Here is a 25,885-nt window from a genome sequence, read left to right on the forward strand (position 1 = left end):
AAAACAAAGTACAGTGTTGATTTGAATTTAATTTGGTTCATGTATTTTTATTCTCCATATTTTCCAGTAATTTTATTAAACAGCTTTCACTGATGTATTTTGAGTTTAAACTGTTTTTTTACACCCAAAAAGTGTATTTGATAAATTTCGACAATGTATTGTTTGTCCATCTACAGTCGTCATTGTCTGACAGACATAAATTAATTGTGTCTCCATTGTGTCAGAAGAATGATTGTTTTTAAGTTGTTTTACACTTAAATGATGTTGGTTTTCATGCATTGACTTATTTAAAAATATTAAGCTGCATCAATCAATCATTTGAAAGCAATAACTGTCATCAAAAATAGTTACACCTCATATAAAACCGTGTTTTAGAGGTGTGTAATTGTGTCAGGGGAGATAACCCATCGCTATATTCTTCATTGAATATAAGTACTTGCCTTCTTTGATCAATTCAGATTGATTTTTTCTGTGTTTCAATTTATTTCAATGATGTATATTTATTTTTTCTTGGGGTGACATATTTTAAGTTGTACAGGTTTTTAAGTTGTAAGAAGGTGGTTAAGTAGATTTTGTTCTTCCACCTATCCTTCAATCCCTATCATTTCACAATGAATTTGAAATTCAGTTTGAAATAATTATTACTATACAGATGAAAGGTGGTATATTATAAAGAAATCTAAATTTTGAAAGAAATTTGATGATATTTGAGTCAGTGACGTACCTAGACTAAAGTTTGAATGAAATTTGATGATATTTGATTCAGTAACGTACCTAGACTAAAGTTTGAATGGAATTTGATGATATTTGAGTCATTCAAGGCGTGACATACTAAAACTAAAGTTAGAATGAAATTTGTTAATATTTGAGTCTGTGATAGCGTGACATACCTGAACTAAAATTATAATGAAATTCGATGATATTTGAGGTACCAGTGATGTAAGTACACAAAAGTTGGAATGAAATTTGTTGATACTTGAGTCAGTGCGTATCTATAGTTTGTGTTTTTGTCCCTTTAAAAAAAACAATCACATCAAACATACTTTCCACCAATAAGAAGTGATTCTGGGGAAAAAAAGAATTGTGTCAGGCATGTATATCTTTCTCAATAGAAATTTGTTTAGTTTTTTTTTCAATGCTGTAGACCAAAGTTGGCATCACCACTCACTGATTTTGGGTGTTTGATGATGTATCATGCATAGCTGTAATACATACCTGTTGTGATTCTCAAGTACAATATTTTTAAATTAGTTAACACCTGTATGAATGTACAGGTGATTAAAAATGCAGTACAAGCCTGCTATTATAAATGAAATAAATTTAGGGTGTTGTCACTTTTGTGCACTATTTTGCTGCACACTCACACATATATTTCTTGGAGGTTTTTTAAATGAAAGAAGACTTTGTTTGGTAAGATATATATCAAGGCCTGGTTTAAGTCTATCGTGTGACCACTTCTGTTCGCAACATGAATGTTGATCGTAGATCCTCAGAACTCCCCTGTTAATTTATCACGCACTGATTATCTTTTATTTTGACTGTTAAGTTTTAATTATCTCTTATTATGTGGTTTTAAAGGCCTTATTATTGTTATCATGGTTGCTTGAAATTATCACTTCAATGGTTTCTTATTGTTAATTAGCTTGGTGTGAGCTAAAATATGTATAAATAGACTGACTGGATGACCTGGCGCCTGGTACGTTCGGGCATTTTTATGCGCGAACTCTTAGGGTTTTTTTACTGGCATGCGCACAGGTACTATTTCTTTTTCTTTTAACAAGTACCCAAATCGGGGATTTCGTGCGGAGGTAGTTCGGAGGTAAGCAGTCTGTGAAGTACAACACTTGCCACTGTACTACCTGTGTATCGCTAATTATAAACCGAATGTGTGAAGACAGTTCATACATATCACTCAAAAATTTTTCAGTACAAACTCAGTTGATTCACGCTCGATTTGCTACTAAACAAACCCACAATATATATTTCACGGCTACGTTGCGACGGTACCAGCATACCCAGTTGTTGACACCCATTACATCACTCCTGTCTAACAAATCATAAAGCTGTGGTGTTACGGTGGCGGCATAGTATTTCACCGTAACACCACAGCCACTCTAACCATTCATAATACATCTAACTATCCCTTTACAGCACTTCAATCCCTACACATTTCCCCTCGTCCTACTTTCCCAAACGTCAACAACACATCTCATACATCCAGTTCGCTGATTAACCCTTGTACCACGTCTACTGGATGTATGGTTGTCTTGTCTGTGATATCACCCTAGGTGGAAATATACGTAAAACCTCAGGAACGAACAAACGTATGTTTGTCATTAACTTGCATGTGTTACGAAACGTCGTTATTAAATAACAGAGAAGTAGTTTTATCCATATATATCTGTATGTTGTGTTTAGTTATGAATGAATGATTCTGTTTATGACTGAATTTTTTTTGAGTTTTTAACCTGTAAGATTTTGAATGACAAATTTAGTGAGAATTTCACTTGTGGGTTCATCTAGAAATGCACAACAGAAATTACTTTAGGTTTGTTTTTTTTAGTAATTTTTTTTCTCTCAAAAATATGTAAAATATTGTCCTTTTCAAAATAAGTAAAGTATTGTCCTTTTCAAAATAAGTTAAAATTTGTGTTTTCAAAAATAAGCCTTGCTAAGCAAAACCAATATGATGTTTATAACCCAAAGATCTGGGTTCTTTTCAAATTTCGCACATATCGGATCATAACTTCCTAAATTATGGCCCTTGATTGTATGAAAAATCACGTTTTTAGTTTGTGGTCACTCTAGAGGTAACCATTTTTATCCGATTTAAAAAAACGTTTGAATATATCACCGTTACACACTAATGATGGTTGAGTTTGAATTTCGTGAAAATCGGACCAAAACTGCTGGACAAAATGCAAATAGTGTATATATGGTATATCAAGGTTGTAGACCTTCTAGAAGTCACAATTTTGAGCCGATTTTGATGAAACTTTAAATATACCTTTAAAATCAAAAGATTTTGTTTCCTGTCGATATTCGTGCATATCGGATTGTAACTTCCTGAATGATGGTCCTTGATTGTGTAGCAGGAGGATCGCATAATCGACTCCAGGTCGGGGTTGCACATAACAGTTGAGACCAGTTAACAACAGTTTATTACAGGACAATATAATATTTACAGAACAACAAAAAAACCACCTAAGACAGGTGCTTTCCAGGAAAATAAATGTGACCATAGAGTTGTAAACTTTATAGACAACACAATTAGGAACACTTGAAACAAATGATTAATTGTGCTGTAATTAAGTAGAGATGTTGATAGTTGACCAGAAAATAAAAGAGTGAAGTTAGTAACCAGGATAAACAAAGCAGGTTTCTAAGACACTTAAATCTACTCACTATCTTACAATAGCATCTTTAAACTAAAGTAATTATAACTACTGGAAATACAAGGCTAGCTGGATAAACAGGACAATGGAAACTGACTAAAATCTTTAAACAGAATATAACACCCTACTAAAATAGTTAAAGAGAATATAGCACCCTACTACAATTGCATGAAAAATCGCTTTTTGTTTTAGCTTGTCTTCTATCTATCTCTTGCGAAATGTGGCTGTATCCTGCCTGGCAGCAGCTGGTTCATCTACAATTAAACTTAAAGAAGGACATTCTGATAAAAGGGTCTTAAAAATCTGATTGGTAAATATGAAAATTAAGTAAAATCAATCTGAGATAAAAGTAAAACATAATTACAGCAAATAGTTTGAAATATACAATTTCTTGCTCAAAATTGATCTCTATGTGAAGTTAGTGGCTTTGTTAATAGTTGGTCAATATTAGAGGTTATATTGGCATGGTTCATCATTTGTCAGATCTGTAGAGTGTTGGGCTAACATTAGGAAATGTTTGAATATAATTCGGACTAAAAGCAAAAATATCGACCAATAAGACTAGTAAATATGTTTTGGGGCTTACTTTAATGAATCATTCGGTATGATAGTTTGCTTGACGTAAGATAGACCTTTAAAATCAATACAATAACAAAAGTAAAAATTCATTTGTCAACACATGTAAAAGTCATTGTTGAAGAATGCACATTTTGTGTTACAGGTATATTTTTAGATTCATGTCACAAAAAAAAAGTCTCATTGCAGAATAAATGTTTAAGTTACAATGAAAATTTTGAAAAGTAAAATAGAGTAATTACCTATAGCAAGTATTGTTATATGTTAAAGAGCTAAATCCCTAATATTTGGGACCTAGAAATTGACACAAATGGGTCACAACGTATATAATAATGTAATATGAATGTATATAAATTGATTTACATTCGATCGTTTCTGTTTTTACTCTAATTTCAAATCAGTTATGTTCGGTCAAATACGCCAGAAGTTTCAATCGAATGGCAATCTCTAGCATCCGGTTATTCCAGTGTACGCCAATAGTATTTATTGCGCGTGCTCTCCAGATAAGAATATGCCGTCACTGTTTGACATGACTTGTGGAATATGTCTAGCCTCGTTTTTCGAGTCCCTTGTTACAAATAGCATTGAAACGCATTATGGTACACGATTCGTGTACCAATAGTAAAGTGTTTATTTTGTCTTAAATATGGGATATCAGAAACCCATCTTTACCCGGTAAGATCACAACATCAATGTTGATTTAAATTGACAAATAATTTGTGTTTTCAATGTCAAAGACTTTGGATGATATTGAATTAGTGACTTCGCTACTTTAAAGGTAAATATTTTTTCCATTGATGAATAATTTCAATATGTATTCCGGTTTATGGACTATATCCGTAATTGTGTAAAGCCAATAAGTGATATTTAATAACAGGAAATAAAAACTTGACATATGAATTTTTGACAGAAAAACTACAACAAATTTTTGTTAGCTATGTGAAATACTCAAACGAGAAATGGTATCTAGTGTTCTAGAAAGAGCCAGCATACCCTGTCTTGTATGACACCTGCCACTGCTACGCTCGAGGACTATATGCCACCAAAAGTCACCAGTCCAGTGGATTAAGTTACAATGAAAATTTATTGTCGATGTTATCTCAAATGAGAAGTGGTATCAGATGTTCTGAAAAGAGGACGCACAAGCATGACAAGTGCAAATATACTTTTAGCTCAATTATTCATGGATCTATCCGGTATCTAGCATGATTCAGCCAAACTTCTTGATATCACTTGTTTTGTAGGATTCTTTTCAATTTGCAGGGATGCTTCATGTGGTCATAAGGAGTAATTCTACCAAATTTTTAATTTTTCAATTACACAAAATTATGTTCATAAAATTATGTTCATAAATCTATGTTCATAAAATTATGTTCATAAAATTATAAAATTATGTTCATAAAATTATAAAATTATGTTCATAAAATTATAAAATTATGTTCATAAAATTATGTTCATAAAATTATAAAATTATGTTCATAAAATTATAAAATTATGTTCATAAAATTATGTTCATAAAATTATGTTCATAAAATTATGTTTGGACTTACAAAATCACATGGACGTGATAGGACTGAACTATTCATAGAATTTTTGAAAATCTGATGGAATTGTTCATAAGGGTATAAGTAAGAACCAAATTGATTTACGAAATTTCAAATTTCCAGTCATAAATTATTCTCTTTGTTTATATTCAAATTTGTGAAATCGTGTTTACACAATTCAGAAAAGAGTTCTTTATTCATTACTTTAAAACTTGGTTAATTTGTTCATAAGAGCATGAGGTAGAACCGAATCAATTTTCAAAGATTTCAGATAAGTTATTTCCATCTTTATCTCCATTCAGATTTGGACATTTAGAGATTAAAAAAGCAGTACAAGTTCTAACTGGAATTTTTTAATATTTACTGGGATTTTTAAAATCTTGATCAGCAGGATTTCTTGACATTGATTTTACCTCTGGTGCACTTATAATTGGGCCTGACATGCTCCAGTCTTTGTTGAACTTTTAAAATGGATTGGATTTGTGAGTTTCTCTCATTTCCCACCCAGTCCGACAGTGAAATTTATTAGTGGCATTCATGATAAAAACTGCTGTGTAAATGAGAAACTGATGTGGGAGTTCTGTACTGCTAACATCTCTAAACATCACAAAGATTTGAACTATGCTAAAAGGTCAAATTATGACAATAACATTGTGCAGAAATTATTTTATACTTTCATTTCAAATAGGGTGTAGCCTAATAATCTCTATTTCTTTCCGAATTAAATTAGACATGTTTTAGATTATGATTTGTTCTTGTTCTTCAACAGTATACTTTTTGTTCTTCAACAGTATATTTTCTTGTTCGTCAACAGTATATTTTCTTGTTCGTCAACAGTATATTTTCTTGTTTTGAATAATTTGTTTTTGCATGTTATTTAATGACAAACAGTTAGTGTGTGTCATCACATACATCACAAATAATGTGTTACTCTGAACGTCACCAGAATATATCTGTCTTATTTTTATGTCTTGTCTAGTTACAGTGTAGGAAGAAATAGTTAATCAATTAAAATATAAATTTCTTCCATAAAATAGCTTGAGGCAGGTGACTTTCTTACTTGATGTAAAAACTGATTTCATAATGAGTTTTGTAAATCATTCTCTGGCATTACAAAGCTAATAGCGAGGTAGATGGTGGCATTATACAGAGCTAGTATTAGTTGGTGGCATTACAGAGAGCCATTATTAGTTGGTGGCATTACAGAGAGCCATTATTAGTTGGTGGCATTACAGAGCTATTATTAGTTGGTGGCATTACAGAGAGCCATTATTTGTTGGTGGCATTACACAGAGCTATTATTAGTTGGTGGCATTTAATGTAATTTCAATATACAATCACACCAGGAATATTAAGATAAATGAATTTGAGAAAAGTCTGCCATGCCATCATTGAGATATACACATTGTTACTTTCAATTTAGGAATTATATAATTTTAAAATGGTTTCCAGGAATCATGGTGGGTCAGTGTTTGGATTTTCAATAATTAGGTGACTCTAAAGTTATTTAAAGATGTTATGATTAACATTAGTTTTATTTTCTTGCTGAGAGATATCGGTATCCCTTAAAAACATTCAACTTGTACTCTATAAAACATATCAAAAATTAATCACTGATTCTTGATTTCCTTTCTTAATTAGTTTATAAAAATAATGTTTGTAGTTGCTGGTGATCATTTTTAATTAGAATAAATTAAAAGGGTTCTGTCATACTTGTAATGGTGTTAGAAAAATCATATTACCATTACAGCGAATCATAGATTATATTAATACATTCAAACTATATATATATATATACCTGTGTGCACTAATAATAAGACTACGAAGCGTGAAATCCAGTTATTATTTATAACTTTGTTGTGTTGTACAAAGGTCCCAATAATCTTGTGATATATAATATTTTATATACAGACAATAAAGTACCACATACATGTATATTTGTATATTAGAATAAACTGGATGATCTGGTATTTCTGTTTTAATTTTCTTGACACCTCAAGTCTCAAAATGACTATGGCAATTTATTATATGTTCAGATAATTACACCCATTACACCCATTAGCTATTTTGTGTTAGAATCTCTCTAGCCTAAAAATTGTTGCAGAATTGACAAGAGTACAAGGTGATTCTCAATAGTATTTTCTATTTTCTCTAAGAATGATTCACAAGTGGATGTGGTAAAAAATAATTTTGGAAAAAATATGTGAGATAGAAGTGAATTTATATTGTGTTGTTAAGCAGTGAATAATGTGTTTTATTGTGTAAAACTATCTAGCATGCTTTTGAAGAATATCTTGTCATTCTTGATGTGTTTTTTATTAAAGAGAAAAGATGGATGGGTTCAAGCTGATGAATTTATGTCTGCATAAATTTACACGTAATGGTACACATAACAGTATTTTAGTCCAAGTACACAAATTCAACAGTGTAAATGTATTGGTTCATGTGTTGCTTGCTAGTGAAATTTGGAAAGAATAAGAACTAAATGTTTAATTTGTTTGATTTTGACTGGAGGATTAGTTCTAAGATAGAATGAAAAGGATAGTTTTATATTTGGAAAAGGATAGGACATTCCAAGAGATTTAATCTTTCATAATGGACTTTTTCTGTTCTCATTGTAGACGGACATTGTGATATATTGGTCGGACATGATTTATTTTATTCATGAACAAATCAAGCACTTAATTTGGGGCGACTTGTTGGAAGCCAATTACGTAATGAAATTCTGAACGTGTTTACTTCTTCAACACCTTTCTGTCAACAGATACGAGTTTTGACGTCTGTTTTGAGAACCCAAGAGAAAAGATAACACAAGTTTATTGGATTTAGATATTGTAGATTTCATTTGAATGTGACAAGTTGAACGTAGGATGAAAGGAATTGCAGCAGATTATTGGCTATTTTTAGGACAATTGTTTTGAGTGGTTTGGTAGTTTGACATGTGAGATGACATCATCTTAAATTACTTGTGATATCAAGACATTGTTTTAGTGTTGACTTTAATTTCATCTTGAAAATATTTTTCTGTGATGTATAAGATATATAACCAGTTCATTTCTTATTTTGATGAAGAATTGAGATGGGGGATCATTGTAATTGTCACATCCTATAGATGAATAATTCGACTTATAAATATTTGAAACTCGGGGAATACTAACTGAAGAAATCCAATACCCTCTTGCATGCATCATAGCAGAAGAATTAGCTGTCGTATTCAAAACCATTTTTGCTTGATCAGAATGAAATAATGATTCTTTGTTTTTATGTGTTCTCTTTATCCTATATATAAGCAGACGTGTTAAGGAACATGATTGTAGTGTAACGAGAGAACCGTTTGGTAGACTTGTTTGTTCGTATTTACAAAGTGCAACTAAAGAAATTGACATGTGAACGCTGATTAATGATCATGTAATACTTCAACCGAAAGTTAAATGTGACAAGTAGGCTGTTATTAACCAATTATAAGCTTCAAACAAGGAAAAAGAAAATTCAAAATGGATGCCTTGAATCTTTTACAGCAACAGCGCAGGGATTCGGATACTATGGTTGGATATCTGTCAGATTTGACCCTGTCGAGTTCTGATGATGATTCCAGTGATGAAGAAAACAAACTCCGTGGAAATTGGAGTAACCGTTTGGATTTTGTTCTATCGTGTTTAGGATATATTGTTGGATTAGGAAATGTATGGAGATTTCCATATTTGGTTTACAGAAATGGTGGAGGTAAGCATGTATATCTCTAATTCTTTACTTTTTTGTCTAATTGATTATTGTGAAAAAAATTCTTTCTAATCAAAGTACAGACGATCCAAAATGTCTTTAAGATTTTAAACAGTAGTCTGTTTACCAAAAGCAATACTCAAATTTATGATTCTATGTAGTAGAGATGGCAATTTTTATTAATATTTGGTTTGTTGTTATTTTTTTCAATTCTAAACAGGAGCATTTTTCATCCCGTATCTAATAATGTTATTATTTTGTGGTATACCTCTGGTCTATATGGAACTAGCCTTTGGTCAATATGCAAGTTTAGGACCAATAACAATATGGAAAGCTGTTCCATTATTTAAAGGTAAGAAGATTTACAATGTTAGTATATGTTAAACCAGGGCTTATATTTCGGTAATGTGTACCTGTCAAGGTGAAGTTGATCAAATGAGGAATGCACCTGTCAGTCAATGTACATTATTTAAAATCAGTTATTATTAAAAATTACACATCAAAGGATCATCTATACAACTGATCGATTTCAGAATCTGATCCCAAAAATTTCACAATTAACTATCAAGCCTTGCCCTATCCCTAACCCTTGTTACTCTGATGTGTTATACTGAATGCAGGTGAAGTCAAGCCAAAAAAATCATATATTTGAAAAGTCCTGGGCTATACTTTCAGCTACATCATAGTTATTCTGATATTAATGAAATTTTATTCAGAATTTTACAAGGTTTGTTTATATTGACTAAATGAAAATACCAGGTAGTTATCAGTATTTATGTATTGTCAAAAATATTCCTGCATCAGTTTACTTTGCCTCTGTAATTGTAACTGATTTTAAGAGTTAATTAAAGAAGATTGTTGCCTTTTTTCCATTTGTCCAATTTCAATCTCTAAAAAACTTCATTTTGCAATCTTTGGGGATAAAGCTATTTTGCAACCCACGTTTTATTAAATCCAGACTTCGATTTCTCTGGTTATCAGGATCTACCATACCATTTAGATAATTGAATTTGCCGTTGATTTAGATTACGTGAACACAGTGGGATGGTTTTCTCTGCGTAATTTATTTGATTTTTTCATGATTACCATGAAATGTCTGATAGACAGACTCTTGATCCCCCACAAAAAGAAATCATCAAATATTTATTTTCTATAATTCATATATTTTGATCATCACAAAAATTAAAAGACCCTGGTGAGATCAGTGCCATCACCCATCTTTGGACATCAAGCAAAATAATTTGGCTCACGAAGACTTTACTAAGAAAAATAGTTACTACAGATTTTAATCAAAATAAGTGGCTTATTTTACAAATAATAATTTTACCACTACGCACAAGCGAATTATTGAAATAAAATTAAACCATATGTTAGTTCTGAAATGACCTAGTTTGTGTCAAGTGATCATTAAACCCCATTATTATGGCTACTGAGCTGGTGTAATTATGATGTCCACAAACTATTGATAGATAGTTTTTAAAATTACAAAAACAGGGATATCTATCAAAAAAATTGATATCCCAGTGTTATAAATTGATGCTGTCTTCATTATCCCAGTTAGAGCAGAACAGTAGGGTATTAAACTACATTTCATAAATTGATGATATTAAACTAAACCAAACCATCCTACTTATATTCTAACTTTTAAGATGCATTACGTAAGATTAGATAACAGAGCTGGCTGTTACAATTTGATTAAGCAACTTTTATTGATGTATTTTAGTTTTAAAAAGTTAATTTTAACACACAAAAAGTGTAAACTTCTTTGATAACTTACAATGTATTGTTTGTCCATCTACAGTCATCATTGTTTCACAGTCATAAAATAATTATGTCTCCACTGCTTCACAAGAATTATTTTTTTAGACTTTTTTTTCACTTAAAGATGCATTATGAGAAATTTAGTTAATTTGCTCTAATAGTTCAAAAATGGATAATGAAAAATTGAATATATTGAAAATTTCAGTCAAAATACAGAATTCTGAGCAAAGTTATGAGTGTTTGTAGTTTTGACAAGATAGTCTCGATTGTCAAGTACCATTGCTGTGATAATAAACAAAGATTCTATTATCTATTTTAAAGTTAATTTATTAAAAATGGTGGATGTTCTAATACATTCAGTCTATGACATCTGATGGTCAAGAGAGTTGATTATGGGATTGTCATGTGAACAAATGTCTAGATAATCATTTATATAACATTGGAAGTCAGAAAAAAGACCTGCAATAGGCGGATTCAGCTCTTGCATAATGAATCTTTATGGAAACTTGGAAGTGAATAAATAAAAAGGGAACAGTCAGCTCCTCCTACAGATTTTTCTTTCAAATGGTTTACAGTAATACACATAGAGCGAACAAAAAGTAAAATTATAACATGATCTATAACACTATATTTATCTTTGAAGTCATATTTTTAATTTCATGTTTCTCATGTAGAAATAATGTGAGAAAATATGTCTAATGAAGGGGTAATTCAAGCAGATAATATGTACTTCAAATTTCTTGTAACTTGTAACACAATTTTGCCTGGGGGAAAGTCTGAAACTGATGACATTTCTTTCTTCAATATTGGTGCAATTCTTTGAATAAATGTAGTCAGTTACCCAAGAAACCATGTTGAATATTGCAAATTTCACAATTTTGAACTATTTCTGTCAAAATCTTGGACCCTTTAAATAATAGTGTAGCCCATAGAGGAGCTAAATATCTCAAATTTGGGTCAAAATGAGGTGTCGAATTTGATTGATCTATCTAAAGCGTTATTTTGACTAGTGATTGTGCAAGCTCAATGATCAAATTTAGATATCAAAAAACAAAATCAAGCAATATTTATTAACCTATATTTAGTTTCATTTTTGACTGTTGAACACACCATCTGCATAGTTAATAAAATAACAAATAAACCCAACATACATCCAACATTGCAAATATTATATAACTAAATGTACTGCAATTAAGATTTGTTTAGTTATGAACATTAGATTTTTTTAAAAGACCTGTAACTAACTAACTAATAGTTATGATCTCAATAAAATTGATCTCTGTAGTTATGATCTCAATCAGATTGATCTCTGTAGTTATGATCTCAATCCGATTGATCTCTGTAGTTATGATCTCAATCAGTTTGATCTCTGTAGTTATGATCTCAATCAAATTGGTCCCTGTGGTTATGATCTCAATCAGATTGATCCCTGTGGTTATGATCTCAATCCGATTGATCCCTGTGGTTATGATTTCAATCAGTTTGATCTCTGTAGTTATGATCTCAATCAAATTGGTCCCTGTGGTTATGATCTCAATCAGTTTGATCTCTGTGGTTATGATCTCAATCTGATTGATCTCTGTGGTTATGATCTCAATCAGTTTGATCTCTGTAGTTATGATCTCAATCAAATTGGTCCCTGTGGTCATGATCTCAATCAGATTGATCTCTGTGGTTATGATCTCATCCAGATTGTTTTTTTATGATTTAGTAATATATAGGTGTATATAGTAATAATTATATCTAATTTTTTTCATGATTGAAGGTATTGGATATGCTATGGTAGTGGTGTCTATGTTTGTAGCTGTATATTATAATATGGTGAATGCTTGGGCAGCGTATTATTTATTTACGTCTATGACATCTGTTCTACCCTGGCAGTCTTGTAACAATACTTGGAATACTGACAGTAAGTAATCTTTTTTCATTTTATTGTATATGTATTTTTGGCATCTAGATGATATTTAATCTTTTAAAGGGAATTTGTGATCAAAGATCATGCCAGTTCAAAGAATTGATTAAATCATAATTACAATAAATGTCAAACATTTTTTGATACAGTATCAGGAAACTTTTCCTGTTTATTTAAAGTAATAAATGATACAGTACTGTTTGAGTGTTCTCATCCCTTAATATCCTAAAATGTGGTGAAATTTTGTTATGGATCTATGAAATAGATTCTATATACTTTTTAAAAATGGGTATATATTAACATCACTGCACACTAACAAAACTAAGTTCGTGTTTAATGAAATGTACCCTAACTAGTTCTACAGCCATTTGAACAGAACATCAATGATGCAGTGTTATGACTATAAATTAAGCTTTTTCCATTGTTTAGATTTATTCCTAATAAATCACCATGTTGTTTATTTAACCCGGTTCAATTTCAAAATAATCAGATATCATTGATTGTGCTCAGCTATATTTTTTGTTGTTGTTCCAGTCTCAACTTGGTATATACGTAATTTTGTATTCCACTTAATTTTTTCACAAAATTTAATCTAATGCTCTTCTTCGCTAGACAATTTCACAGCCAGATATGGAATATATTGTCCGACTTATCAGTTAAATTAGTGTAGATTTTTGTTTCTTACTGTATTAACTGTGAATATGTACATGAACAAAAATAAAAAATGAATAATACCAGAACAAAATAAAGATCAAATGTTAATTAAATTATATTTGGAGCTAAGAAATATAGATTTTATTCAGTCTAGAAAATTCATTTATAAATTAAAGAATTTTCTGTTTTGCTTATTAATGTTTAATTGTAGCACAAATTAGAAATTTCCCCGATTCTAATGTTTAATTGTCATCTATTATTTATTCATATACAATATAAATAAATTTATCTCTTGGTTTATAATCAATAAATTGTATGCTTGATTGAAACTCTTCAATCCAAAATTTCAGCTCAATTTAATATAGAATACAAATTTTTCTTTAATTAGAATTTCTTCAATGACTAATAAGTGGGAGAGAGAGAAATGGGGTTTAATGTTCACTCAACACAAACTAGGTAATTTCGAGACTAATGGTTCAATTTTAATTCAAAAATTCGCGTACGCGTAGGAGTCTTTAGCAGTGGGAGGAAACCAGGGCACCCAGAGAAAACCCACGAGGTTGGACAGGCGACCCTACTCCTTGTCATGTACGACCGGGGAATAGAAACCACGCCAGTTGACTCAATGACAGACCTAATGATGCAACACGCACACGCCAACCATTCGACACACACCCCCATGAATGGAAGGTGGATTAACATCTCTTTAATACTTTACTTAGATCATTTCTCAGACTGACATTACAGTAATATTTATTTATATTTTGCCTGGGCAGAGGTGTTTCTGTTAGCTCTTCTTTGAATTCCAACTGTCAAGGGATCTTTTACATGTACTACTAATTGACCCACCTTCCCTTGTCAGCTCTGTAGAAACTCCCACTTGAAAAAGTGTGAAGACTTTTGTCATAAAAAGCTGCAATTCCAGTTTAAGGTCTTATCCATCACAACCCCATTGATTTGTTCCTTCTCTTTATTTCATTTTTAAGATTATAATTAAGTATTTTTTATGAGATAGCTAAGTACTATATGAAACAAACCAATAAATAGTCATTGTTATATGAACAATCATTAAGTGAAACAATTATTAGAAAGGAAGGATATTAAATACTAGACATCATTTGTACCCGTAATTTGAAGACACAATTGTCATGACATGGTTAAATTCACATAAATAAGAAATGAAATGAAATGAAATGGGGCTTAACGTCCTACTACATAAATAAGAATAATAAAATGTTTTTTAATGTATATAAAAAGAGTAAATACAACTTCATATTTATGTATTTCTTCCCCGGCATTCCTTCTCATAAACTAAAACATAACAAAAGATTTACTGAAAATAAAGTGTCTTGATTGATGTTTACAAAATTAAAACATACATATATATATACAGCAGATAGTCTGTTAAAATAAATTATAAACAGAATTACTGCCCCTGTCAAAAGTTTATAATCCCTCTACAGGTCAAAGGCTTTTCTTAAGAACTGAAATCCTTTATTTTTTGGATGAATATTATTAGTCGTAGCTAATACCAATATAAATGACTTGAATAGAATATTAAATATCTATGAATTATGTATAAGTTATATATAATAAAGCTGTTGTATAAGAAATATGGTCTCATATTATATATCTAGCTGATGTTGTCAGCTTTATAACCATGTGACTGACACTGATTGATAAATACAGGATATAAAGACAATTATTCGACATAGGTATGTCATGAAAAAATAATACATTAGGAAGGTCATTTCTGACTTAAGTCAGGAAGTTATATATATGTTAGTCCTGATATGACCCTGTTAGTAGTGAGTGGATGTAAAACCCAATGTCTGTCCACCGATCCATGTATAGCAGTATTGAATAATTATAGTACCCTTTTTGTTATACACTCACATTGAATTTGTACTTCTATACTGTCATGTCCTGCTTCCATCATCCATTCATCCATCCAGAGCCTCGGTGACTCATGGGGGTCTGGCCATGGGATTTAATGTTCTACTTGTCTGCTCCATACTTGAACAAGGAAAGTCAAAATTATAGTACAGTATACTATAAATATATGTCATACTGGCTCGGGTGGGGGGGGGGGGGGTAAGAGGGGAAAGTGTTTTAATGTCCATACGACATGTCCATACGGGGTTTTTAGCAGTGGGAAGTAACCAAGAACCTGTGGAAAGCCCACAAAGTTGGACAGGCAACCCTATTCCTTGTCACGTATAAGCGGACGTTTTGAAATCACTCCACTTGACTCAGTGACAGACCTTATAATGATCTTAAGTGTACATGTGTTAAACCATTTGTGTGCCCCCCTCCCCTTCTTTCTCATCGGTTAGAGGTAGTCATTTAATTTAGATTTACATTAGCTGATGTCTGATTTAGTCTGTTTGTACCTTTATTAGAGATACGAGCATACTTCATCAGAAACTGAGCATGACGTCATCACAGCCATCTTGGAAATTGATGTCCGTCAATCAATGCACAAATGTCCAATGAACAAGACTTTCAAGTTTCTTATTGATTATACTTGAATTGGCAGAGCCTTGGATTTTTTTCAAAGAGTTTGACCCACAAGAAAAATAACAATAAGACGAGTAGCACTTGGGGCATAGTTCCTTGTCCAAATATAAAATTCAGACCATTGATAGAATGGAGACAGATATTATGTTCTCAGTATAACACAATTTATATTTTAAAATTTTCTATTAGTCAATCTTGCTTTGTTTTTTATTCTTCAGAATGTCATATAAATAAATATGAGGTATCTAACTGTTCAGGTGTAAATCTAACATATGCAGAATCACCTGAATTTGACAGTAATTGTAGTAGTGTATTAACTAACTGTACTCTGTATAATACTACCCAAATAGTACAGTGTATTAAAGAATTACAAGATGCTTTTGGTAATGAAGTTTTAGATCCTAAATTTCTACACCACCATAGAACCAGCCCTAGTGAGGAGTATTTCTAGTAAGTATATCCAGGGAGATTGAAATGAAATCAGTGATAAGACTTCTTATAATTTAGATGACTCTTTCATCCTCTGTTTATGCTTGCATATTGAAATGGGGTCAAATATTGTTGTCACCTTTGTCCATCAGTCTGTCTGTCCACCCCCCACAATGCCTTTTGAACACTACAGAATACATACATCATCCAACGTAGCTATATTTATGAATTTTGTTTACATTAGTGAGACAAGCTTATTTCAGCGAGTTATTGCCCTTGATCACTTTCTACCATGGTGTGATGATAAAGTTTCAATTTTTAACTGATTGTGAATGAGGATGTGTCTTTTCAGTCTGCCAGTAAAATAAATGACCATATATGAGGATTAATTGTCAAAGTAATGATGCATGAGTGCATTTTTGGGAAAATATAAAATATCTCACGGCTTAATCCATGCTAATATGTATTCAAATAACAGTTTGATTATTTAACATTTAATTATGAAAGCAAAATAACCATGCTAGATAATACTAGGAATTTTATAGCGCTAAAATCATGTATAGAGTCTTTCATATGAGATATTCAACTTTTATTTTTGGTTTTCAGTTTATCAGTTTTAGATGTGTCACCAGGTATACATGAATTAGGATCAATAAGATGGCAGCTAGCTCTATGTCTATTGATGTGTTGGACTATTATCTTTATATGTTTAGTAAAAGGTATACAGCTGTCTGGAAAGGTATGTATATGTAGACAATCTATATTTATTAATAAAAGTTGTATTTGCTGTCTGATAATCATATACCAGTTACTATATATAATGCTATAAGTTCTCATACAAAAAAGGCCAATTTTAGAGGACATTTCCTATTGAACTAAGGTGGGATGGGGCACGGTGGTCATGGGACACACAATCAAAATAGACTGGTACAAATGCTGGCGTTGACAGAAGAACATTCAGTAAATTTCTAACTTGGTTCTCACTTGTCCCAGGTAGCACCCTGTTGGACTGTCAAGACATGTGTACCCACTCTGTCAGTTGTTGGTAGTGCATGTAAAAGATCCCTTGGCAGTAGGAATTCTGATGTCCAGGATTATTCTTCATCTCACTTTACACAAATAATCCTAGAAATAAATATTACTGTATGTTAGAATGAACATGACATAAATAACTCATCCCATTCTTACTCAACTATGTTTAGGTATTTCCTGTAATCACTAATTATTTCCAATTTATTTTTCCAGATTTCTTATTTTATGGTTACATTTCCCTACATAATTATTTTAATATTACTGATACGTGGTATGACTATGGATGGTTGTTTAGAAGGTATCAAATACTATGTAACACCAAAATGGGAGTTATTAAGACATCCTCGAGTGTGGGGAGATGCAGCAACACAAGTTTTTTTCTCATTGTCTCTATGTCTCGGTGGTCTCACAACATTAGCCAGTTATAATAAATTTCATAATAATATATACAGGTACGCTTTATTTTACTTACTATAAAAATACATCGTGAAATTAATTTGATGTAAATTCATATTGATATTAATGCGATCTGCCACATAATTTACTTCTTGTACTTTTAAATAAGATACATTACCAGATAATGATATCAGCATTATGTTCCTCTCAAAAACTGGTTATTTTTGCTTAATATAATTAAAATGTCACGTTTTTTATGTCAGATTTAAAATTTGACTTCATTTCATTCTGATTATAAACTTTGTGGGTCTACACAAAGGTCCTTCTTCCATAACCTATCCATTGTTTGCTTTATTTGACATCTTTATTAAGACAATATGATTGACTCAAACCATTCTTTCAAATATAGAGCATGGTTATTGGTGACATGAGAAATCAAAACAAAATATTTAGAGATTGTTAAGACTATACTGTATTAACAACATAAAAAAAGGATATATTTTTTGGTTAAATGATGTATAAGACATTGTGTATGTATTATGATTTCAGAGATGCCATATTGGTATGTTTAGGTGATACATTAATGAGTGTTATGGCAGGTTTTGCTGTGTTTGCTGTTATTGGTGTTTTAGGGAAAAAGTTGGGTACATCTGTAGAAAATGTCATAAAATCAGGTAGGACAGATTATTTGTAAGGTTTTATCATATTCAGATATTAAATGATATATTTTACACCCAATCCTAAAGTGGGAGTGATAATGACATATTGTAGCCAAACTGTTATTTTTTTTTTTTTATCAGTTACCTCCCCTGACACATCTAGAGCTTATTAAATCTTAGAAATTTTCACTTGTTAGTTAAGCAAGAGAAATAAAACTTACATAGAAGTCAAGTCCAGTGCAGAATCATTTAATATCATGTTAAAGAATAGGATAAATATATTTTACAATTACAGTGAATTGTGTTATCATAATGTCTTATGAGGAGTTATTTCCCTTTGTGCACTGATTTTCTATACGGTGTATAAATTCAAACGCCTACACACTGTCACACGCCTCTATTGATCCATTACCAAACGATATGATTGTTATTAAATAAAGGAAAGAATTTCCCACTCAATCATATTTTAAAAATACAGGAAGAGCTTCGGCTCTCCTAGGTCTGATATCATTTATGTGAAAGCAGAAGTTAAAGAACCAAGGTACTACAACTTCTGTCATAAATGTTTGAGCATCATGTCTTAAAAATGTGTGCATGCATACAGAATGTGTGCAGCCAGTCACAACTCAAGTATACAGCTAGTTAGTTGACCTTTTGAAAATAAATTATTTCTTCTTAAAGCAGGGGACTATTACCAATATAATGGGTTTGTCCGTCTGTCTGTCTGTCTTCTATTAATTTACCCAGCTTATAATTGAGGTAGAATTTTAAAACTCTATGGATGGGTATCTGGACTAATAATACATTTTTTCTGATCAGTGTAACTGTCTTTAGCAATATGTATAACTTATTTATTGTTTCTTTTTAAATTGCTATTGTTCGTTGTTGTTTCCGTTTTAACATAGTTTTTTGGGTTTTTTTATAAATATCATTATCTAATAAATATTTTGTCTTCTATATAGATGTGGGTTTAACCTTTATTGTGTATCCAGAAGCCATTCTATCATTTCCAATATCTCCACTGTGGTCCATATTATTTTTTCTAATGATGTTTATGATGGGATTAAGTACATTGTTTACATCAGTAGAGACAATAGTTACAGCTATTATTGATGAGAATATAACTAAATTCCGTAAGAAAAGAGTGCTAGTTTTATTTGTACTCTGTTTGTCTGCCTTTTTACTTGGTCTTCCATTAACAACACAGGTGAGACTCATTTATATTTGATTATTTTTTTACATTCAACTTATTAAACTTCAATTCATCTTTCACAATTGAATAAACAGCTATTTGAAGATTAAAATATAATGAAACTGCAGTGGCTGGCTTTCTACTTTAATAAATAAACAGTCCAGGAAATCTGCACAATTAAATGCACGTGCTCCAAAAACCTAGCTACACTGTACACAAAAACTTAGTCCAAATAATCCGGAACTTACTGTAGGAGATCTCCCTCATATGAGATTGAGAACAGTAGGATTGTATTTATAATGTATGTTTCAGGGTGGTATTTATATATTACAATTAATGGATGAGTTTGTAGCAGGGTTTCCACCTATGATAAATGCTGTATTTATGTGTATAGCTATAGGATGGACGTATGGTGTTAAACAGTTTTGTCAGGATATAATGCATATGATAGGAACACCAGTTAGTTGGTGGTGGAGAATCATGTGGTATGGTGTTAGTCCTAGTATTATTACAGTAAGTCTCCAATATAAAATAAATCTCCATTATATCTTCATTAGATCAGCATCCAGAGGTTAATAAACCTACAATTTGTGGAACAGGAACTAGGCCCTAGGAGGTTATTAAACCTACAATTTGTGGAACAGGAACTAGGTCCTAGGAGGTTATTAAACCTACAATTTGTGGAACAGGAACTAGGTCCTAGGAGGTTATTAAACCTACAATTTGTGGAACAGGAACTAAGCCCAAGGAGGTTACTAAACCTACAATTTGTAGAACAGGAACAAGGCCCCTAGTTGATACTCATCTTGTTATTGGTCTTGTTCTTGGGGGTGACACGCTTTGAAATAAGACTAAGGCCCCATGAATTCAAGTTCATTCAGCATGAAACTTTGCATACTTGTCGCTTGTACAGTTGGGCATCTATTGACAGACCTCCATCTCCCATTTTTAATATGACTTTCCAATACCAAGATGGCAGCAATGACGTTATGCTTAGTTCCAGGCCCATAGTACACTCATACTTGCTTTGTTCAGATCTTATTAAAAGATCTAATTTATTTTTTAGAAGAATCATGTTTATTCATGAATTTAATAATACAACATTAGTATTGACTGTGATTTTGTTTATTTCAGTTTATATTAATATTCTCTGCCGTTGGTTATATTCCACTAAGACGTCAGTTTGATGAGACTAAATACCCTGAATGGGCAGAAGTTGTAGGATTTATTCTAGTTACTATATGTATTATACCAGTATTTGCCTGGATTGTCTATAGATTAGTATCTATAAAAGGTTCTATAATACAGGTATGTACTTAAATATTTTATTTTCAATAATTTGTTTGTTTAATTAGAGAATCTGACATCGAGAAAATATAGAATCAGAATTTCTTTCCCAATTTATATGATTTTCTAATTAACTGATCTGAAATAATGAAAATTTTACCAGTGATACTATATGTATTAGCAGTATATTTATGGATATTGTAACTTAATTTAAGGATTTAACTTCATCTATTATCACAGGGAACTGATTTCATTAGCTTAGTGTTAATCTTTACTAATTTAAAATATTTTTGATGAAAATCCTTTATGCAATAAGACAAGAATTATCTTAACCAATTTATTCATTCCAGAGATTAAAGAAATTGTGTCAACCAGAGACTGATTGGGGACCTGCGTTAGAAAAACATTGGAAGTATGTAGAATATTATCCTGCTGTTCATACCCAGATGTTTCCATCAGAAATGGATAATTCAGCTCTCAATACAATAACAGGTAATTCATTCTAGATTCAAGTATCTAGGGAATACAGGATTGAATTTTGAACAACTGAATTCTCTCATTACCACAAAATGAGGACAATTGAGTAAAGATAAGAGTTTGCGGGCAATCAAATACAATAATATTATACCAGATATGGCTGAAACATACAATTATGATTTGAGTGTTTCATCCAATTTCATATATCTTGTTTCTTTGAGGTAAAAAGTGTGACAAGTTTATGTGATCTCTCCTATAGCGTAATGTGTGACTCCACACGCTTTTAAACATTTTATATGGACTATGGAAATACATGTTTGTCATGATTTGAATAAATATCATCAAAGTTAATAAATAAAGTCTGTGAATGACATCAAGCTGGAGATAGCCATTCTACAACCATAACAGCATTATTGGTAATAATCAACGATGAAATACAAGATTACAAGTTAAATTCCATGAGATTAGTAACTTGTGTATTCTCTGATATGTTCTATATTCTGTTTATTATAGATCATGTTGAGTTTACTACTGTTGGTGTAAGAGTTCCTAGTCTATCACAAGCTAGTTTAATACCTGTATCTCCCAGTCTTCCTAGAACTAAAAAACCATTAGATATGAGACAACAAGCTATATTAAATCATGCCTATAGTAATCCACAGTGTAATCTATCTACCAGTAAGTATATAGTAATACTAATTTTCGGTTGTTCTTATCCTTGCATTTAATCTATCCAACTGTAAGTGTCTAATGAATATAGGATGAAAATGTTGTTGGAAAAAAATTACCTCTCGTGGTATATAAGAACATGACACTGTCACTGTGTCCTGTATACTAATTAAGACCAGTATCATGAATTGTCCCAGGTTTAGTTCAGTTCCACGGCATGGGATGGAGAGAAATTGTATTGGGTAAATATAAGTTCCCTGTTTATGCATGTTGCCTATTTTAAAAAAGTTGTGAAGCTCCAGATACCAGGGTATAGAAATGTTCTTATCATTGGAACTTTCTGCAAGGAAAGTTGTTAAAATTACATTTTACTTTATATGTTTGAAAGGCTAATTCAAATTCTCTTGCTTCTGCAGGTGCTTTAAAAAAAAAATACAGGATTAAATATACATGTTTTATTTATTATTACAGGTTCTATTATAAAATACAGGGCAGTATAATGATGTTTTGTTTATTATTACAGGTTCTATGATATAATACAGGGCAGTATAATGATGTTTTGTTTATTATTACAGGTTCTATGATAAAATACAGGGCTGTATAATGATGTTTTATTTATTATTACAGGTTCTATTATAAAATACAGGGCAGTATAAAGATGTTTTGTTTATTATTACAGGTTCTATTATTAAATACAGGGCAATATAATGATGTTTTGTTTATTATTACAGGTTCTATAGAAAAGCTAGGTATGAAGAGAATATGTTCTGCTAGTGAAAGTGCTTTAGATGATATTATTATAATGCCTAGAATACGACCTAAAGTAGAGATGAAAGATGCTGCAACACAAACACAAACAAGTACATTATGTAAAGATTTATCTTCATCATTAAGTGCTAGTACTAGTAGTCAAATAGAGGATGAAGTATTTGAAGTAAGTTTCCTTCTTTTATTATGGGATCATGGTAGTTGAGCATGGACTGTATACAAGTTATCTTTTCTTGGAAACATCGCTATCTTGGTAGAATGAACTGTATAATACAAATTATCTTTTCTTGGAAACATTTATCTTGGTATATGGACCATAAATTTTACAAAACAATTCAAAATGCCTAAGCTACGGTCTAATCATCTAAGATTCAATCAAATCTTTGATGGGTATCATTTATATAATAAATTAATTTTCAGGTAAACTCACCAACAAAAGAAAAAGATACAGAACTGGTACAAGTAATACCAAAAGAATCTTCACCCACAAGAAAAGTTTCTTGGAATGCAGACATTCAATTACATCATGAAAATCGTCCAACTTTAATCCGACGTTTATCATGGACGCAGAAACAAAATAATACACACTCTCCCACCGTTCAGACCCGAAGATATTCATTAGGTTTAAATCATTCAATAATATATCGGGATCCTTTACTACCTCCAAAACGCAATTTATTAATCAAACAAGACAGCTTAACGCAAACCACATCTTTAGCGGTTCCTACTCGTAAAGTATCCTGGAACAAAGACACTGAGCGTTCACCAGTGAGTCCAAGTCGTAAAGTGTCATGGAGTCCAGAAATTGAGTATTATAATCGCATTTTATCACGACCAGACATACATAACGTGTCACCATTACAGAAATTATCAGTTAGCGAAGACATCGAATTACAAACCTCTCCCTCCCATGATAGTTATAATAGTTATGATGATGGTAATCACGAACTCTTGAATACAGAGAAATGTGTAGAACAGGAAGTAGAGTTACAAAGTGTAGACATATACAACGAATCAACTGAAACAACAAATGTTGCTTATGCGTCTGATTCTGAAGAAAGTTTATTTGCAGACAACCAACCTGCCGTTATAGATGTGGAAGTTACCCATTTCTAAAACATATTTGACAATTTATGCATTGTGATAAATCAGTTTGATGTTCTTTCATGTTTTTTTAGTTTTAAAAACCAGTGCTAGATATACACAATAATGTATGGTTGAAATGAGTGTAACTATATTCTTCTTGTTGAGCTCCATGAAGTGTTACGTGTGATGTTTAATTTGTGATTGACTATTTGTATTACTTACAATATACATAATTTTGAATATATATGAAACTAATTTAATATCATTTTATCCACTAGTGTTGTTAATTTACCATTTTGGTTAAGTTTGATGTGAATATTATGGTTGTAAAATTAATACATATTTATAATATATATATAATCGATTTTATTATGGTGGTATGATTGATATAAACTAGAACCTCACTATAATTTGGTTTTTCTGTAAAACGGATTTGAGTATAAGCATGGGGACACTTGCAAAAAAAATAAATTACCCGAGTGTGTGCTCTCTATAATGACTGTCAAGTATGATTCTTAAGTGAAAAAGTTGTATTTGAAATACAAAGATCGGTGTGTTTGGTGTGTGCTTAAATGATGTATCTTGTTTTGTTATTAAGTTTTTGATATCTAGTTTGTTTTGGTACAGATTTTACTTATTTCGAGCAATAACTTTAGTTATATTTAATGTTCAAATATTTAATGTTTAACTTTTAAAAAATATATAATTTTTATAGAATATATTTTGTTATTTAATATTGCTTGTGTTTGTTTTTTAGGGTTTTTTTTAAATATATGGTTAAAGTATTACTTATATTTATTTCTGTTATATAGGTATTTATTTATATTATATAGGTATTTATATTATGTAGGTATTTATTTACATTATGTAGATATTTATTTACATTATAAATAGGGTTATAATCGATCTTATAGAATTATGTGTATATAAAAGAAATTATTGAAGAATGTGTTGATACAATAATAGTATATTATTTAATGTTGTAAATTTAGAAGTATGTTCATACATCTTATTTGTGTGATAATATAATATCTGATATTTAAACTGTGAATAGAAATTCTTAATAAAATTTTGATATCTTGAGACAAGAGCTATTTGTACATATTTGTTAGTTATTATACATTATTAGATTAACATGATGAATGCAGAGCTTGTCATATGCTGAAATATAATTAAAACATTTTGAAGGAGCAAATTGGCCACATTTTATTTTAATTATGTTAATGAGGCCGTCCCAGATTGCACAGGACACCATAAGTAAAATGTAAGTCTAACCCAAAATGTGATGATACAACCTGTTTACTTTCAAATTTCAAAATAAAGAAATTGAGCGTTTATGTAAAGTCATTTAAAGATGCATTATGTGCAAGCTAAATCTGCCTATTGCAACTCTTTTTTCCTTGTTTCAAGTGTTTTATAAATTATTATTTAAACATTTATTCACATGACAAGCCCATAATCAACTGTCTACCCATTGCATGGCTGTGATATTTAATGGATTAGAACACTCGCGCCATTTAATAATTCAACAATAAAATGGATAATTGAGTCTGTTTATTACCATAGAAATGGTATTTGACAATCAATACTATCTTGTCACCATAACTTTGATCAGCATAAAGAAATTTTTAATATATTAATTTTTATACGCCTACATTTTCATGTGGACGTATTATGCCGTCGCCCCTGTCCGTCCGTCCGTCCACAATTGTTTGTGGACTCTCTACAGGTCACAATTCTTATCCGATTTCGGCGAAACTTGAAATATAGGTTTATCCCGAAAAGATCTTGGCTGCTTTCGATATTGG

The 25,885-nt window shown here is 31.2% G+C and overlaps 1 protein-coding gene across 1 annotated transcript in view; it reads left to right on the forward strand.

The window, feature by feature from the left end:
- The window catches only part of LOC126830760 (uncharacterized), a 109,080-nt gene extending 84,250 nt beyond the window's left edge, over positions 1-24,830 (forward strand). The window contains exons 14-27 of the mRNA XM_050561160.2: positions 9,034-9,238; positions 9,456-9,587; positions 12,762-12,905; positions 16,301-16,532; positions 17,118-17,250; positions 17,757-17,995; positions 18,489-18,613; positions 19,561-19,805; positions 20,103-20,303; positions 20,925-21,098; positions 21,428-21,569; positions 22,068-22,232; positions 22,955-23,157; positions 23,412-24,830. Coding sequence (XP_050417117.2) covers positions 9,034-9,238; positions 9,456-9,587; positions 12,762-12,905; positions 16,301-16,532; positions 17,118-17,250; positions 17,757-17,995; positions 18,489-18,613; positions 19,561-19,805; positions 20,103-20,303; positions 20,925-21,098; positions 21,428-21,569; positions 22,068-22,232; positions 22,955-23,157; positions 23,412-24,107 — 3,036 coding nt within the window. The 3' untranslated portion in view covers positions 24,108-24,830. The remainder of the gene's footprint in view (positions 1-9,033; positions 9,239-9,455; positions 9,588-12,761; positions 12,906-16,300; positions 16,533-17,117; positions 17,251-17,756; positions 17,996-18,488; positions 18,614-19,560; positions 19,806-20,102; positions 20,304-20,924; positions 21,099-21,427; positions 21,570-22,067; positions 22,233-22,954; positions 23,158-23,411) is intronic.
- Positions 24,831-25,885: the final 1,055 nt, after the last annotated feature.

The sequence above is a fragment of the Patella vulgata genome, chromosome 8, assembly GCF_932274485.2.
Source record: "Patella vulgata chromosome 8, xgPatVulg1.2, whole genome shotgun sequence".
NCBI lineage: Eukaryota > Metazoa > Mollusca > Gastropoda > Patellidae > Patella > Patella vulgata.